This window comes from Mirounga leonina, unplaced genomic scaffold (genome assembly GCF_011800145.1).
Source record: "Mirounga leonina isolate KUSES-001 unplaced genomic scaffold, KU_Mleo_1.0 Mir_201, whole genome shotgun sequence".
In the NCBI taxonomy this organism is placed as follows: domain Eukaryota; kingdom Metazoa; phylum Chordata; class Mammalia; order Carnivora; family Phocidae; genus Mirounga; species Mirounga leonina.
The window spans coordinates 12,772,239-12,788,421 of record NW_023270504.1 but is presented as its reverse complement, the minus strand read 5'-3'; the positions used below and the strand labels follow the sequence as shown (position 1 = coordinate 12,788,421).

At 45.7% G+C, this 16,183-nt stretch overlaps 2 protein-coding genes across 2 annotated transcripts in view; both read right to left on the bottom strand.

The window, feature by feature from the left end:
• Positions 1-16,183, bottom strand: part of LOC118025592 (cationic amino acid transporter 3-like) — an 84,736-nt gene that overhangs the window by 63,603 nt on the left and 4,950 nt on the right. The gene's annotated exons all lie outside the window — the stretch shown is intronic.
• LOC118025422 (cationic amino acid transporter 3-like) lies at positions 14,329-16,092 on the bottom strand. The gene has a single exon (XM_035027833.1). The coding sequence runs from the start codon at positions 16,090-16,092 to the stop codon at positions 14,329-14,331; it is 1,764 nt and encodes a 587-aa protein (XP_034883724.1).

Below are 16,183 nucleotides of genomic sequence, written 5' to 3'. Positions count from 1 at the left end.
GGGAGAATACCCTCAAATGCTCTCTGGTGATAGGGGACTCCTTTATCAAACTGGACCTGCTATTCTGCAAAGTCCACACCGATGTCCTTCCTAAGAAGATACGACCCAGACTTTCGAAATCTCCAATGAGAAAGCATGGCAAAATATGAAAGTGACAGCAAAGCCAGGTGGAAGATTCTTTATTTATTCAAAGAATAGGTCTAAGCATACTATGTGCTGGGGCCTATGGGAAAGACAAAGATGAAGAAAGCAAGCTCTGCACCAGGTCAGAAAGGAAAGACCAGGAAGGAGGGCAGGGCAAACAGGTGGGAAGGAACTGGAGGAGAAGCGCCAAGGAATAACCACCCCTAACTCATATTTTCCTCAGCAGAGCTAAGAACCTTTCTGGTCTGGAAGAGATCAGAGCGTAGGCCTCCAAATCCCTCTGACTCCAGCAAACCTACCTGCCCTTCCCAAACTCACAAGACCTCTGGTCTGCACCCCCAATCGAAAGTCTAGCTCCGGAACCATGAAATACCGTCTGCTCAACCCCATAGGGCTAGACAGCCAGTGGCACTCCAAGCCCAGCCTTCTTCCTCTCTGGCTCTGTCTCAGTTTTCTTGACAACTCTATAAACAGGAGAAATCACTTACCCATGGGCTTTTCCAGCCCCAGAGGAGAAAGATCTGAGGAGAAAGTGCAAGCCAAACCCAGGGAAAGGTAAGGCACTTCGCTATGCAGAGTCAGGACTTGGAGTGGAGCTCACAGGGTGCCCGAAGTGAGGTGGGGCCCTCGGGAGGCAGGACCCTGAAGGAGGTGGGGCCCCATGGGAGGCAGAGTGCTAGCAAGGCTGGGCCTAGGGAGTTGGGGCCATAGAGAGCCTTGGGCATGGGAAGGGTGGGAAAAATTGAAGGAAGTGGCTTAGCTTAGAGATGGAGAAAGTGGGGCCTACTTAGAGACCAAGGGCTAAATGCGCTAGTGATGGGCCATGGGTCTCAAGGAAAAGGGGCACGATGACTGCCTCTACTTGATAGTGCTGGATGCCTCTAAACTCTAATTAAGTGCCTGAAAGATTGGGTGGAAGTGGTGGGAGAGGAGAGAAGGGTAGCAACAGATCCCTAAAGGGACAGAGCCTATACAAAATATACGATGACAGAGCATTGAAATAGGAGCAGGAAGAATTGCTCCAGATCTCAGAAGAAACTCCAACTGAGGAAAACCTACAAATCACATTGATCCTGCCCTAACACATCTCCAGGAGGCATGGACCAAGGGCAATAACTGAGCACCTCCTGTGTTCCAGATGCTACGCTGTGTAGTGGATGAGTGGCCCAGCCAAGACTATGGAGCCATAACTGCTAGAGCTAGAGGCAAAGGAGACAGGCAGGATTGGCAGGATGGCTGTCATGACAGAAGAGTAGGGGAGGGGCATCCGGGTGTTTGGTCTGTGTCTGTTCCAACAGTCTTAGGCTGTCTCCCCTGCCTCGAGCTGGGATTTCCCCAGATGTGCATCTGCTTGAGGGTAAGAAGGGCAGGTGCAGGGGGAGGGTCTGTCTATCCTTATTTCTGGTCCCCAGAGTAATCCCTTCCCCTTTCTCCCTGTGCTATTCACTGCCTGCTGGGTAGAGGGTGAGAGGCTGTGGTAAAATACCTGGGCCCCCAGATAATCTCCAAGAAAAAAACTGGCCCAGGGCTGAGGGTAATGCAGAGATTGCAGAGTTGGGGCCATAAGTCTCTCCTGGAGGAGGGGGACAGAATGGGGTACCTGGCAGTTAGATACCATCCAGGTGATGTCACATGAAGTGTCTGAATCTTGAGGGGGCAGGAGGGAAGTGAGGAGGCAGGGGTGTGAGCCAGAGACAGGGGAAGAGGTTGAGAGACACAGAAATAAGAGGAGCAGGGAGAGAGCTGGGAGGGATGGCAGAGAAGGACCAGGGATGGGGGAGGCAGCATAGCAGACAGACAGGAGGGGATGCAGGGGAGACACTGAAATGCTCAGTGTGAGAGTGTGAGTCTCAGGGTGAGTCTCAGGGTGAGACTCAGACAAATGTGAAGGGAAGAGAGACCCTCAGACACTGAGGGAGGGACACAGGGAGGGGGACAGCCAGAAGGGAGAGCTGAGGGCAGACCCAGTCCTGGGACATCTCAGACCACAGAATATCTGGAGTCAGAGAGACAGGCCCACAGACAGACAAAAGTGCTGACAGAGATGAAGGTGAAGGAGGCCACGATGGAAGGAAGCAGACAGGGCTGCAGGGAGGAGGGGGAGGGAGCAGACAGAGAGAGAGAAGGAGGCAGGTGTGCAGCAGGAAGGGGAGCCAGGCCAGGGAGGGGGCTGCATATTGGCTCCAGGAGCCTCTTCCCTCTCACCTGGTTCCTGCTGAGCCCGGGCCCCTCTCAGGAGCTGCTGCTGCTGGTTGGGCCCAGAAAGCTGAGAGGGCAAGGCTGCTGCCAGGGCTGCCCCAGGCTCCCTCCCTGTGCGCACCTGGTGGTCCCAGAGGCCCCACATGGATAAGGACACCGCCTCCCCTTCCCTCCCCCCACAATGCTGCCATCACAAGAGGCCTGAGCTCAGCCCTGATTTGTCAGAGTTCATGCAGCCTGGCTCACCCAGTGCAGGGGAGGGGGGGCCAAGGAGAAAGAGAAACTGAGGCAGGCAGGCAAGGGAGGCTGACAAGCTCTGGAGAAAGTGCTGGGACAGACTGGTTAGGGATCTCATGGAGGAGAGGGAGGAGAGGTTCAGGCCTGGGACTGGGTCTGTATTGAGAGCTGAAGAAACACTACACACAGTATGAGCAAAATAACGTACTAGTGACTGTCCATTCATTTGGGGTCAAGAGTGTAGACATGTTCTGAGCAGTCAGGATCAATGTCTTCAAGCAGATCCTCACTAAAGGGCCCCAGAAATACACATATGACACCCACAAAAGGGGAAACTGAGGCAGAGAATAGAGACCTTGAGGCCAGTGTACATGCTTGAATCTAGGTTTTAAGGGACAAGTGATGAAGGAATCAACCAAGTGTGTGAAGATGTAAGAATTAACATGGCAAGCTGGACCCTGCTTTTTTCTACAGGCTCTCCTGGGGCTCTGCAAAGACTAGCTCTTCGAGCTCCTCTCAGGGCCAGAGGAGACCCTAAGAACATTCACTCAAGCAATCTAAAGTGAAATTGTTCTCCTGGCCCCCTTCCCTGCAGCCCCATTTGAGGGTCCCAGAGGCCACATGTCTGGTTACAGCTAGAGCCCAAGGAGTCTCATTAGCAACAAGAGGGAAGGTTGACAGGGAACCAGAGAAAGTCCAGCAGAGAAAACCACAGAGCAAAACACACCAGGTCATTCCACCTGCATGGACACTTAGAGTGTAATAAAGTTCAGAATGTCCAGGGCTTCCAAGTAATTAAAGCCAGGAGCTGGGTACTTAAATTTCTTTTCCAAGTTCTACCCTTTACCTTCTTCCTCCCCCATGGACACACATTTTTTTATGAAACACTTTGAACCAGATCCTGGACTTTAGATAGTGCCTCCACTAAAGAGATGGACTTAATTTCAGCAAAAAAAATTTAGAAGACACTTAAAAAGGACTTCCTTAGAGCTATGGTTGGTAAATGCTAGAACTAGAGAAACATACACACACACACACACACGCACACAGGACATGCTCACTCGGGCACTCACATCTCCAGACAACTGTGCACATACCCATCACTGCCTAGCACATCTCAGGGCTCCCTCCAGTGGCCTCAATTCCAATCCCAGCAACTTCAGAACCCCCAGCCTGGCTCTGCACATCTGCCTCCCTCCCTGCCCCTTCCTGCTGGTTCCCCAACCCAGCTGTTTATTCCAGGCCAGCACAGCTGGCTCCTGCCTGGCTTAGGGTTGGCTCATCCTGCTTCAGAAGCAACAGAGAGAGGTTCTCTTCCTCTTCTCCTCCTCCATTACCCACCCTGGGGGGTTTCTCCTTCTACACCCGCTCATGACTCCCCTCCTCCAGGCAGCCTACCCTGATGAACTAACCAGCTCTGATTCTGAATTTGCCCTAGTCCTTTGCACTTGTGGGTCTGTGCTGGGTGAGTGTCACTGGGTTGCTCTGCATATGAGTGGGCAGGTAGGGGACAGTCAGCTCCCCAAGGGCAGGACCCCTTGACCAAGTATCTCAGGCCAATGTCAGGCCTCCCCCTCCAGCACCAGGCTGGGAATGCTCCTGGGAGCACTGCCACCTGGTTATAACAGACACACAGAAAAATGACACTGGGGCTCCAGCAGCTACCAGGAATGTCCCCTTTGGTCACATGTTGCAAGTGTCTCCTTCACAATGACTTCAGAGCCATGTGGGAGGAGGTGTGTCCTCCACTGTGTTTGCCCACATCCACCTGGTTTTCCACTGGAACTACTGCTTCCCAGCTGGGTCCTCACCTCCTTCTCCAGCCTCGGAGAACACTGGGCAATTCTCAACACTGAGACCCGCCCTAAAGGACACCCTGGTGAGGAGGCTCAGAACGGCCCTGCAGGCTGGGAATATGTCCTGGTATAGAGTCATCACTTGACATTCAATATTGAAATGCTGTGTGTCACATAAATAACCAGATTTCCTGACAACTGCATTATAGTGAACTCTTACCATGTCCATTTTGAGTCTTCCGTTATTTACATTTATTGTTGTGATGCTCTTGCAAAATGTGTTTCCTCTTCAAAGAGATTCATGGAAAGGACTTTTGACAAATACAGGGTTTTGATATCTTTAAAATCATAAAACTAAACTGGGTAAGATTTTCTGGAACTAATGGAAAAGCTGCATTCAAACAGAACAAGAATTAGGAACATGGGGCTGAATAAATTGAGGAAGATGGTCATAGTTTTTGTGACTCTTGTTTGAAATGTTGCTGGTTCTCTATGTTGGCTCTATCAGATTTAAATAGACTTTCTCTTAAGATACCCATGACTTACAGAAACATGATAAAATATTCTCTTGTGAACAAATTGAAACCTTTAACATTTTTCTCCACCTGAATGCTCCAGATTCAGAAACTGTCAGTGAGTATTCCTTCTTTTATGACAATTGTATTTGTTTCCAGAAGTTCAATAAGAATCTGTTCTCCTTGTAACAGGACACCAGTGGAAACATTCGTTACTTTACCAAGGCTCATGAATGGAATGTCATATTTGAGAGAGACAAGCATAGACTCAGATAGACTAGACAGCGTTAAGGAACTAAGGTTACTTTAGAGTCAATAAAGCCCCTTGGAAAAGTTGGCCAGATCCCTTGCTTACAGAGTGCCCAGCAGCCTTACCAGGTAAGTAAAGAATGTCACTTCCTGGCAAGTGCAGGAAATCTCAGGATATTTGGGGGACCTGGAGAAGAGGAATTCACACAAATCTACAGGTATTGCAGGCAAGTCTGATGGCAGGTTTGGCTTCTAGCTTCAAGAGGCTATTGAAAGTTCAATCTAGAGATTCCTTCTGAAAGGTTCCAGTGAAGCAAGTTTGAAAGAATCTGTAAGGTCTATCACTATTCTTGCTGAGCTTATTTAAATAATTAGGCCAGCTTTGTTAAAATTGGGCTTGTTTTTCAAATGAGTTCTCAATTTGGCTTTCTTTGGAAATGAGGATGATTTTAGAGAGAAAAGTTATGTTTTAAACACACTTTGTGGATGTTAAATTCTAGGTCTGCTTAACTGTCTTTGAATGTTTGCTGTTTGCCTAAGCTAGACAATTTGAGGTACACTTCAGAGAAATTGCTGTAATAGTTCATGTGTAGGCAATTTTCATGCTTGTCACTCTGTGGGGATAATAACAGGACCCCATGGGCATATGATTACTTGAACAACATAAAAATAGGTTGGACTCTCCGACAATTGTGTAATTCGACTATCACCTTTAATAGTTCTATGTGACTAGGATAACAAAATCGCTTCTTAAAAGCCCGAGTGTACCCCACTCCCTGGGGTTAACTGTGAACTTGTGGAAGGAGTAGATGGCCCCACTTTCCTTATGACTAGAGAGAGGATGCACTTGGGGACACCCATGTCCCCAAACGGATCTTCTCCCACTTACCAATGATTCCTCATAATTAGGATATTGTTAAGTCTACACATCAGGTAAAGAGGGCTTGTTGACCCCTTGATCCAAGCAATTTTATTTAAGTCTCTGTCACTTGCACCTCACCCCATCCATTAGGGAAAATGGGTCAGGAAGCACTGAGCCACTTCGTCAGTGTCTATTAGGTTCTTCCTGATGTCTGACCACCATGCCTCTTGCTGTGTCCAAAGCCCACTCCCTCAAAGATGCTGCCCTTAAATCTCATCTTCACATCTCTTCAAGGTTGGAATCATAGAAAGAGAAAGTTGGGAGGAAAACAAGAAGCAAACTGACATAGAAAGAAGGCAGGAAGAACTGACCAGGCAGGGGGTAGAGATGAGTGAAAATGTTGGGAGGGACAAAGGGACAGGTTGCAGGGGGAGCATTAAAAGACTGAAGAAGCACAAGTACAGGGAATGAAATGTATAGAACATTATCCCTAACTCCACCAAGGTCAAGGCCTTCATGATAAGGGGAAACATTAGTCTTGAACTACTGACCAAAACACGTCCCAATAGGAAGCAGAGTCAGGAAAGTGTGAGTGGGTGTAAAAGCGCCAGGTACCAGTCTCAGATTCCTGTTACCCACTCCCAAGCCTTTTCTAATGTGACCACTGATCTGCAAGGCACAGAAGCTAATGCTACCAACTTGTGGCTGGAGGAGGAGGCAGGAAATTAGTCAAAAGAAGGCCCTGGTAATGAAAGAGCTAGCTGAGGCTGCTGGAATACTGGTGGACAGCCTGCTCCTCACAGCCTGGGTTGTCTTCAACCTTGGAGCAGGGATCCAGGAATGACTGGGGGCAGAGGGTAGGGACCTTGAAAGTCACTCAAGGGATATCCCCCCCCCAACCAGAAGCCCAAAAGCTCTGAGCATCTCCCCCAAGGAGAACAGAGCCTAGAACCCGCTGAGGTGGGAGGTGAGAGGGAGTTTCTGTGATAACAATTAGCCTCTCTCTTTGTGAACTTCTGTCTCCATCTCTTCCCCAGCTCCTCACATCCTGGGGCTTTATTTCAGAGGCCTCTGTCTTGATCTGTCTCCAAGTCTCTAGCAAGATCAAAGCTCGTAACTCCTGCTTTGCTTGCCAAATCCTCAGCTGGAGAAGAGGGAGCAGGGTCCATCCTGAGGCAAGGGGAGGGTCCTGACTTCCCCTCTTCCCAAGGCAGCAGGGAGATTGAGAAGTTGGACCAAAGAGAAACCAATCCTAAGGTTGGGTTGACAAACACACTCCCTGGTGGAATGGCTTCTCTTCTCATTCTGTGACTGATTTTATTATTATTGATCTTCCGATTAAAATTGAGTTAGGGGTGCCTGGGTGGCTCAGTTGTTAAGCATCTGCTCTCAGCTCAGGTCATGATCCCAGGGTCCTGGGATCGAGCCTCGCATTGGGCTCCCTGCTCCGCGGGAAGCCTGCTTCTCCCTCTCCCACTCCCCCTGCTTGTGTTCCCTCTCTCACTGTGTCTCTCTCTGTCAAATAAATAAATAAATAAATAAATAAATAAATAAATAAATAAATAAATAAATAAATAAATAAATCTTAAAAAAAATAAAATTCAGTTAAGTCGGGATCATAGTAGGGTAAATATATGACAGTGACCATAAAGGCCTTTCCTATCCTCCTTATCAAAAGAATATTCCCTGTTATTTTTTTTTATCACAAGATGCTCTTTATTTCCTTTCACTGTTCAGCACACTATAATTTTTTGAACTCTTTTTTCTTCCTTATCATCTATTTCCCAGTAGGAAAATTTCTATATTTGAATGATGGAAAGAATGAATGATGAATAAACATATTATATGGGAATAAATCTACTGGTTGGATAAAAACTTCTTAATAATATGATCTATACCTGAAAGTATTATGACAAGGCCTATATTAACAATAATATCCTTAATCAATATTCATAATGCACCTACTTCTACATCTCTACCCATGGCCTCTTTCCCTATAACTGTATACCTTACATGAAAGTTATTTAACAATTCTTGGGCTCTGTGTTGTGCCTGGAAGAGAGAATATAAAAGTATACAGGGCACAGTCTCCCCACTCCAAAAGCTTAGAGTTGAGTAAGGGACAAGGAAGACACAGGGTAACTACAACTGAAGACAGTGTGTGGAGAGATAACTATATGGTAGATTGACACAAAGGAGTAAAGGTGGTCGAAAGAAATATATTGCTTCTGATGCGAGTTATCCAGGAAGGTGTATGCAAGAAGTAACATTTAACTTTGGACTGGGATGATTGTGTAGGATTGGGAGGATGGAATTCCAAGGAAAAGACATAGTTACTAGGAAGGATTTCTTGACTTTGGGCATCATTTGATGTTGAACTTCTGATCATCATGAAAGAGTGAAATGCAAGGATCAGTGAAATTCAAGGTAAAACTGCAGAAGCTGGAAGCTTTCTATAGGGAAGACAAGGCCAGGACCTGGGTCCCAGGGTCCACTTATCCCCCCTTCTCTTGCACCTGATCTTATGAAGGTCTGTATGGTTCAAATGGAACAGGGTACCAATTATGCCTCTATCTATATGTCTCTCATCTCCTCTCTCCCTCCACTGAGTTCCTTATTAACAATGAAAGGATTTCTTAATCTCATTACTGAGAAGAGCACAAAGCACAGAAAAGTATATACCACACAAATTAAGTTGGGTAATTTGCATACCTGAGGAAAAGAGAGAAACCCCTCCTCCTTCCATCTCCATAGTCAATTTTCCTTGCTCTTTCGACACTATATGTCAATAAATATCTATATTTCCTCCTTCACTGGACAAGAGATGCTATTAAATATCAGATGTAAAGTTTGTCATAAAAATCCCTCATAAAACAGTCTCCCAAGCACTGGCATTGGAAGGTGGAGGAGGGAGTCCCCGTGCTTTGTCCGCCTTCCAACCACGTGCAGGTCATCCTGCCTCCTGCTTCCAGGAGCTTTGCTTCAGGTTTTGTAAAGAAGAAAACAGAGACATTCAACTCCTCTTACCAAACTTACTTCTGTCAAAGCTCGTTGCTTTCTATGAAGTTAGTTTCACAAATCACCCATTTCTCACAATCTCAATCTACATTCCTTAATTAATATAATTTTTAATTCTCCTTTTCTGGGATGGCTCAAATAGAAAGCACCATTTGAAAGCAAAGATGTAAATAAAATAGCTTCTTTTAGTACTTTTCATCAGGGGATTCTAGGACAGAGGAGGTGGTTACATGGGTGGTATACATACAAGGGTGGCTATGTATTAGGCTAGAAAGAAAAGTCAAGAGGGGATTGTCTTTTGGCCACTGTTTCTCTTTCTCTGCAAACCTCTCCTGACTATAACAGATGTATAGGGGCCCCAAAGCAGCCCAGCCTCTTAGCCATGAACTTCCCAGAAACTCATTGAGGTTCCCTTGAAAGTAGGTGAAAAATTAATTATCAGGATTTGGTATAAACACACAAACCAGGGCCAAGGAAGGAAGGCAGCTAGTTCCTTATAGCTGGTTGAACTCCTTCAGGATTTGTGCATGCACACACACACACACACACAGGCACACACATCATACCTAACAAATACGGTCATATTTATAGACCTGCTGAGGAAAATGTACCCCATTCCTTGGTGCTTATTTCCACTCAAATTCAATGACATATGTCCATATATCTGGCACACACACATGACTTTCAATGAGGTGCTTTATCAATATAATATATCCAGCCTCTCCCCTTTCCAAGCTCCTGACTGCAGGGTGGGCCCCAGTGAAGGTGAAGGAGAGAGGGTCTGAGTTTGAGCTGCATGTGTCACTAAGTGTGACTCTGACTACATGCCACAAACAAACAGAAATTGTTTATTCATTATTCACTATTTGGAATTATCCATTGTCTTTCAATTACCTCTATGCCATCAAGTTTCAATGATCATCTATCCCTCACTGAGTGGCTACTCCGTGCAGAGTATAGCTCAGGGAGGGGTTACCAGCACGAGCTTTGCTCAAACTCGGTACGAATCTTAGCTTCAGTACTCACTTTGCACAAATTACCTCACTGCACTTTGCACCTCTCTGAGCCTCAGTTTCAGCTTTTGTAAAGTGAGCATAACGATACTCAACTCCTACAACTTTTGTATTAAATAGGTGATTTTGTAAAGTGCTTGGAACAAAGCATAGGGCATAGTACTCAGTAAATGGGAGCTATTATTTTCATCATCACTCTGTGGGCATTGGAGATATAAAGAAGTAATACATAAAAGAGATGTTCTACTCCCGTAGGAGGTTTTTAAATCTCATCAACGAGATAATATAAATACATGGAGAGAGGAAGAACATGGAAACCTAAAATTCTTCTTTGAGCCCTAACATGCAACTTATTCTCCTAAATCTGAGATCTGATTACAATTTTTAGCTGATTTCAGTGCTCTAATGCTTTTTCTTTTGTCATTCATCATCCCCATGCCTCACCACCTTATATACACCCCACATCCACCCCACTCTTTCACTTAACAAGTTGACTAGAGATTTCTTGGGATAACAAAGATTTTGAGAGTTCATTGTGTACATTTCCCTCTTTCTGGGCAGAAGCCCATCTGAGGCATTCCACAGCCAAATGAGACAGCCATGCACACGGCCAGAGAGCCTGCACCCTCCCATGTCCCCCATCACCTTGCTAATCTCAGAATATTCTTCCTTATGTTCAATCTCAATCTGTTTTCCTTCAATATTGGCCTGTCTTTATCACTCATTCTGATTGGGGAGCAGGTACACTAAGCCTCAAAAGTGTAAGAAAATTCTCAAATGTCCACCTGGTAACATTGTTCCACTGCCTATCACTCCAGGTCTCTGGAATTATAGGTCTCATATAGTTCATTATTAACCCATGAAGAATCATTAAAAGATCTCTTAAAAAGCATTAATTTGGTCCCTATCAGGGTATAACTGCTCATGCAGTCATCTAGTCTCTCCTTAAAGCTTTTGCAAGATGAAAGTATCCTAATTTCCAGGACAGATACTTAAGAACTCCTATTTCAATCCCCCAACCTCCAGAGCCTCCTCAATTAGTATCATCACATTATCACTCATTTGATTAAGGGACAGTACAACCCCGAGTTGGGGCATGACTATTATGACCTCCCCAGTCCCTTTAAGGCCATCTATGAAGAAGGGGTAAGAGAATGGGCAGCAGTCTCCAACCATGAAATTCTTGTCCCAGGGGAGCCCTTGAAGACCAAGTAGGCTCCTGGGAGGGCACAACAGGCAGTGTCCCAAAGTGGGCAGAGTGCCAAAACCTGCCATAGTGAGCGGTATGGGAGGCCTGGAGACAAGAAGGAAGCCAATGCCTATACTTCTCCCTCTTCCCCAAATTCAACTCCCCCAGCCTAGGCTCATCCTCTCGTACTCCCAATTCCAAAGTTTTCAGACCTTCCAGAGTGTCCCTCTGAGACCAGACACCTATCATTGATCACCTCAGGCCAGTGCTTCTCCAACCTGAAAGAACATACAAATCACTTGGGAGCCGACTAAAAATGCAGATTCTGATTCAGTAGGTCTGGGTTGGGACCTAAGGATTTGCATTTCTGCAAGCTCCCAGGTAACACCCATGCTGCTAGAGCAAGGATCTAGATGACTGTAGCAGTTGCTACAAATGTCTCCCAGGAAGAGCCTATCTGTCCACATCCTTCTGTCTGTCTATCCTCCAGATGGCTGTGAGAATCATATCTCATCCCTTCTTGACTCAGGAATCTCATTCTATGCCACAATACACAATACAAACCTGGCTCATAAATTCCCTTCAAATGTGAAAAAACACATCCCTCACAAGACTCTCATTCTTTCATGACTCTTAAAGGTCCATGTGCCTAGAATTACTTTCCCATTTCTCTTCCAACTCACCTCTCTTTTATTTCCCAAATTGCACCATAAGCATCCTCCTCCAGGAAGTGTCCATTGACTAATACCTCTTTCTCAGTTTCTACTCATACGTTTCCTTCCAAAGTAATGATGCCTTAATCGCTGTCCAGTTATTAATTCCTTCTATGTCAGTCCATTTCCCTCCCCATTTGGGGTGTACATTCTCTCTTACCAAGATATTTTAGATGCTCTCACAAGGTTTTTGCACCAGTCCTTCAAAGAAGCATCTAAAGGAGTATGTAAATATATGAGTAATCCTGCCTCTATCAGGCTTCCCTGGAGTCACCTACTCCCTGTTGGGAAAATAAGAAATTCCGCGAGTAAGAAAGTAGCTTCCTAGCCCTCCCTCCTAGGGCAGGCCCCATGCATAAATACAACAGAAAAAACACTGGCGCTTCTATTCCAACCATAGACTGCATCAAGAAAGATGCCTGTTGTGCCCACACTGGAGCCAGTCTCATCTTCTGGGGTTCCCTGGAGTCAGAGCAGGTTGGGCCTTCTATCAATTTCACTACTTCTGGCCCCTCCCCATATTCCATGGGAAGAGATGGAGCAGGACCAGTGGAGGTCATGTCAGGTACTCTCCTGCCCCAGGTCTGTATTTTTCCTGTTGCTCTTTGAATGAACAACACTGTTCTTAATGTTGGGTCTAGAGGAAGGAGAGAACCTACTCCTTGCTTTGAGCAAGATTCCACTCTGATGGAACAGACAGGATAGTCACCAGAACTCAGGCATAGGCACACAAAGGCAAAACTTGCGATAGCTCGGTACAGGTCTAGAGGCAGTTCTAGATTTAGTTCTGGATGGAGAGAAATTCTGTTTGTCAAGGAAGTTTCCCAGAAGATAGTTTTAAAGGAATACCATAGCCTTAGCCTGAAAGGAAGGAGAATTTTCTGTTTCAAAGAAATGTGTAAGGCTCAATTCAGTTGAACATGAATTTATTAAATGCTCATTATGTGCCTGGCCCCAGCTGGATGTTCTCAGCAGTAAACAAGACACACTCCTTACCTATGATTTACAATCATAAAGAAAATAAAGATACACAGATAACTGTGATATTTCATTTTTAAAATTTCAGCTTTATTGAGGTATAATTGACATATAAAATTGTAAGATATTTAATGAGTACATTGTGGTGATTTGATATACATATACATTGTGAAATGATTCACTCTGATATCCCCACTGGGAAAGGATTAATGGATGGTATTTTAATCTAAATGTCTCATTAAATGAAAGTAAATATTCAGAGCGCACCTTTGTTTCCTTCACTTAATCTTTACATTCTCAAGGTCTTCAGCTGGAACTTTGGTTTTCAATTGTGTTCCCTGGACCAGCAGTATCAGCCTTACCTGGGAACTTGTTAGAAGTACAAGTTCTGGGCGCCACCCTGACCTACTGAACTCCAAAGACTGGGGGTGGGGCCCGGCAATCTGTTTTCACAAGCTCTCCAGGTGAGGTGGCACCTGCTGAAATTTGAGCACCCCTGAGCAAAGTGGTATTCCTAGACTCTGTCTTCACATCCCCCTTCACCATGACTTTGATTAGTGAGTTAAAGAGACAGCAATGAGCATACCCAGCTCAACCACTTTCACTTTTTTGTTGGGTTTCTTTTTTTATCCAGCATCAACTTAACCACAGGACACTAGATATATGTAAAAAGGTGTTAATATCCAAAGTATATAAAGAACGTATATAGCTCAACACCAAAAAAACCCCACAAATAATCCAATAAAAACTGGACAGAGGGCTTGAATAAACATTTTCCAAAGAAGACATACCAGATGGCTAACAGACACATGAAAAATGGTCAGCATCACTATTCATCAGGAAATGTATATTAGAACTACATTGAGATATCACTTTACACCTGACCGAGTGGCTAAAATAAAAAGGCAAGAAATGGCAAATGTTGATGAGGATGTAGAGAAAAACGAACCCTCATATACTGTCAGTGGGAATGTAAATTGTTGCTGCCATTATGGAAATCATTATGGAAGTTCCTCAGAAAATTAAAAATAAAACTACCATACTATCCAGTATTTTCACTACTGGATATTAACCGAAAGAAAACAAAAACACTTTTTCTAGTTTCTTTTAATAATAACTTCTTAAAAACCCAGTATGCAGCACAGACACAATTGAAAAGTAGACCAAAAAAAAACCCAAAAAAACAAAAAAGGAGAAAGAGCAAAGACACATCCTTCATTTCACAATAAATACAGAGCCGTATTAGTGTTCTCCCACCAGCTACCCATGGGAAGCCAAGCTTTCCATGTGCTCAAAAGTACTCCATTATTGCAGGGGGCCAGACTACATTCAGCTGTGATAATGTCAACCCAATACAGACTGGCACTGCTGAGTTCACTGCTGAGTCTACAGTTTTGGACCTAAATGAAGTGGGGTTAAGGGACCAAGCTGTGCTGGATCCCATAGCCAAAGTAGATAGCAAACCCAATCAGCATCCAGACACCAAATCGGGCCCAGGTGGCAGCTGTCATCTGCATCATAAGGCAAACATTCACAAAGATGCTCAGGAGTGGGAGGAGAGGCACAGCAGGGACCTTAAACTGAAGGGGAGCAGAGCTCTGTGGCTGTCTCCAGATGACCCCAGTGATCCCAGTGATGAGCACCAGGAGCAGCACAACCACTGTGATCGGCGCTGGGTCTCCAGAGAGCAGACCTGGCCACTGGGCCAGCACCAGGCAGAGAAGAGTCAGCAGCAGAACAAGCAGTGAGGAGCAAACAACGACAACCCGGCCAGAGAGCGGAGTGGGGGTGGGGCTGCCTGGAAAGAATAGTCCCTGTAGAGTCAGGGCCTCAGCTGCAGGTCTGTTCCCCTCTTGCACCTGTGCTTCTTTTACCCCATTCCTCCTTTCAGGCTGATACCTGAGGATGAGAACACAAAGAGCCATCAGGGAGTAAGCTAGCAGGGCCCCAACTGACATGAGATCGAGAAGATCAGTGAGTCCAAAGAAGAATGCCATGATTCCTATGATAATGCCCAAGATTACAGTGGACACATTGGGCATGTATGTGCTGGTTTGGATTCTGGCAAGGACAGGGAACAGGAGGCCGTCCTGTGCCATCATGTATATCAGATTACGAATGGGGAACACAAAGCCAAAGATGCTGACAGAAAGACTACAGAGGAATACAAAAGTTACAATATAGTAGGCAGTTACCCAGCCAATATGGAGAAATGCCTCAGGCAAGGTGCTCCCAGGTCGAAGCTGGTAGTAAGGTACCATGAGTGTAAGTGCCGCAGAGACTCCAAAATACACCAAAAAGCAGATGAGCAGTGAAATCACAATTCCCATGGGGATGGAACGCCTGGGATTCTGGACTTCTTCAACTCTGGTAATAATAATGCTGAAACCAATAAATGCATAGAAACAGATAGCTACTCCACGGAGAATCCCCTTGAAGCCAAAAGGCATGAATCCTCCAGAGCCCAGAGGCCCCACGCCAGAGGTGCCATTGAGTCCAGCCTTTATGTAGTCCTCTTCCGTGAGCTTCCAGTTGTGCAGGTCCCCCTTCATGAAGCCAGAGATGATAACAAAACTGAGAACCAAAAGTTTCACCAATGTGAACACTTTGGAAACCAGGAAAATCCACCTATTCCTCAGTGTCAGCACTTCCATGAGCAACAACATAAGGCCCACAACAATGAAGCCTAGAATTTCTCCAAGGACCTGGAGAATATTCGGTGAGACGCTCTCATGCAGGGTCTGAGAGATCTGGTTCCCAAGCAGATTGTCAAAAGCTAAGGTCCAAGCCCGGGCCACAGTGGCTGAATGAGCAACAAAGAAGATGATAAGGTTCCAGCCAGTGATGAAAGCCCAGAGTTCACCCATAGTGACATAAGTGTAGAGATATGAAGAGCCAGCATAGGGAACCTGGACACCAAACTCTGCATAGCACAGCCCAGCCAATATAGAAGATAGGCTGGCTACCAACAAACAGATCACAATGGATGGTCCTGTTATATCTCTAGCCACCTCACCAGCCAGGACAAACACACCTACTCCCACTGTGCAGCCCACACCCAGTGCCACTAAATCCAGAGTGGTCAGTCTTCTGGCAGGGGCCATCTCATTCACGTCTTCCTCCAACATTCGTCTGCGTACCAGCTTTTGACAAATTCTGCGAAGGGCCTGACACAGCATTCTAGCTGGAAGTGAAGAGGATTCTAGGATCAGAGATCTGTAGCAAGCCCAGGAGTGGAGAGTCTGGGGTCAGGTTCAATGAGGCTGAGTT

Excerpts from the sequence above, each read along its gene's own strand:
- LOC118025422 (XM_035027833.1), bottom strand. The coding sequence starts at position 16,092 with ATGCTGTGTCAGGCCCTTCGCAGAATTTGTCAAAAGCTGGTACGCAGA.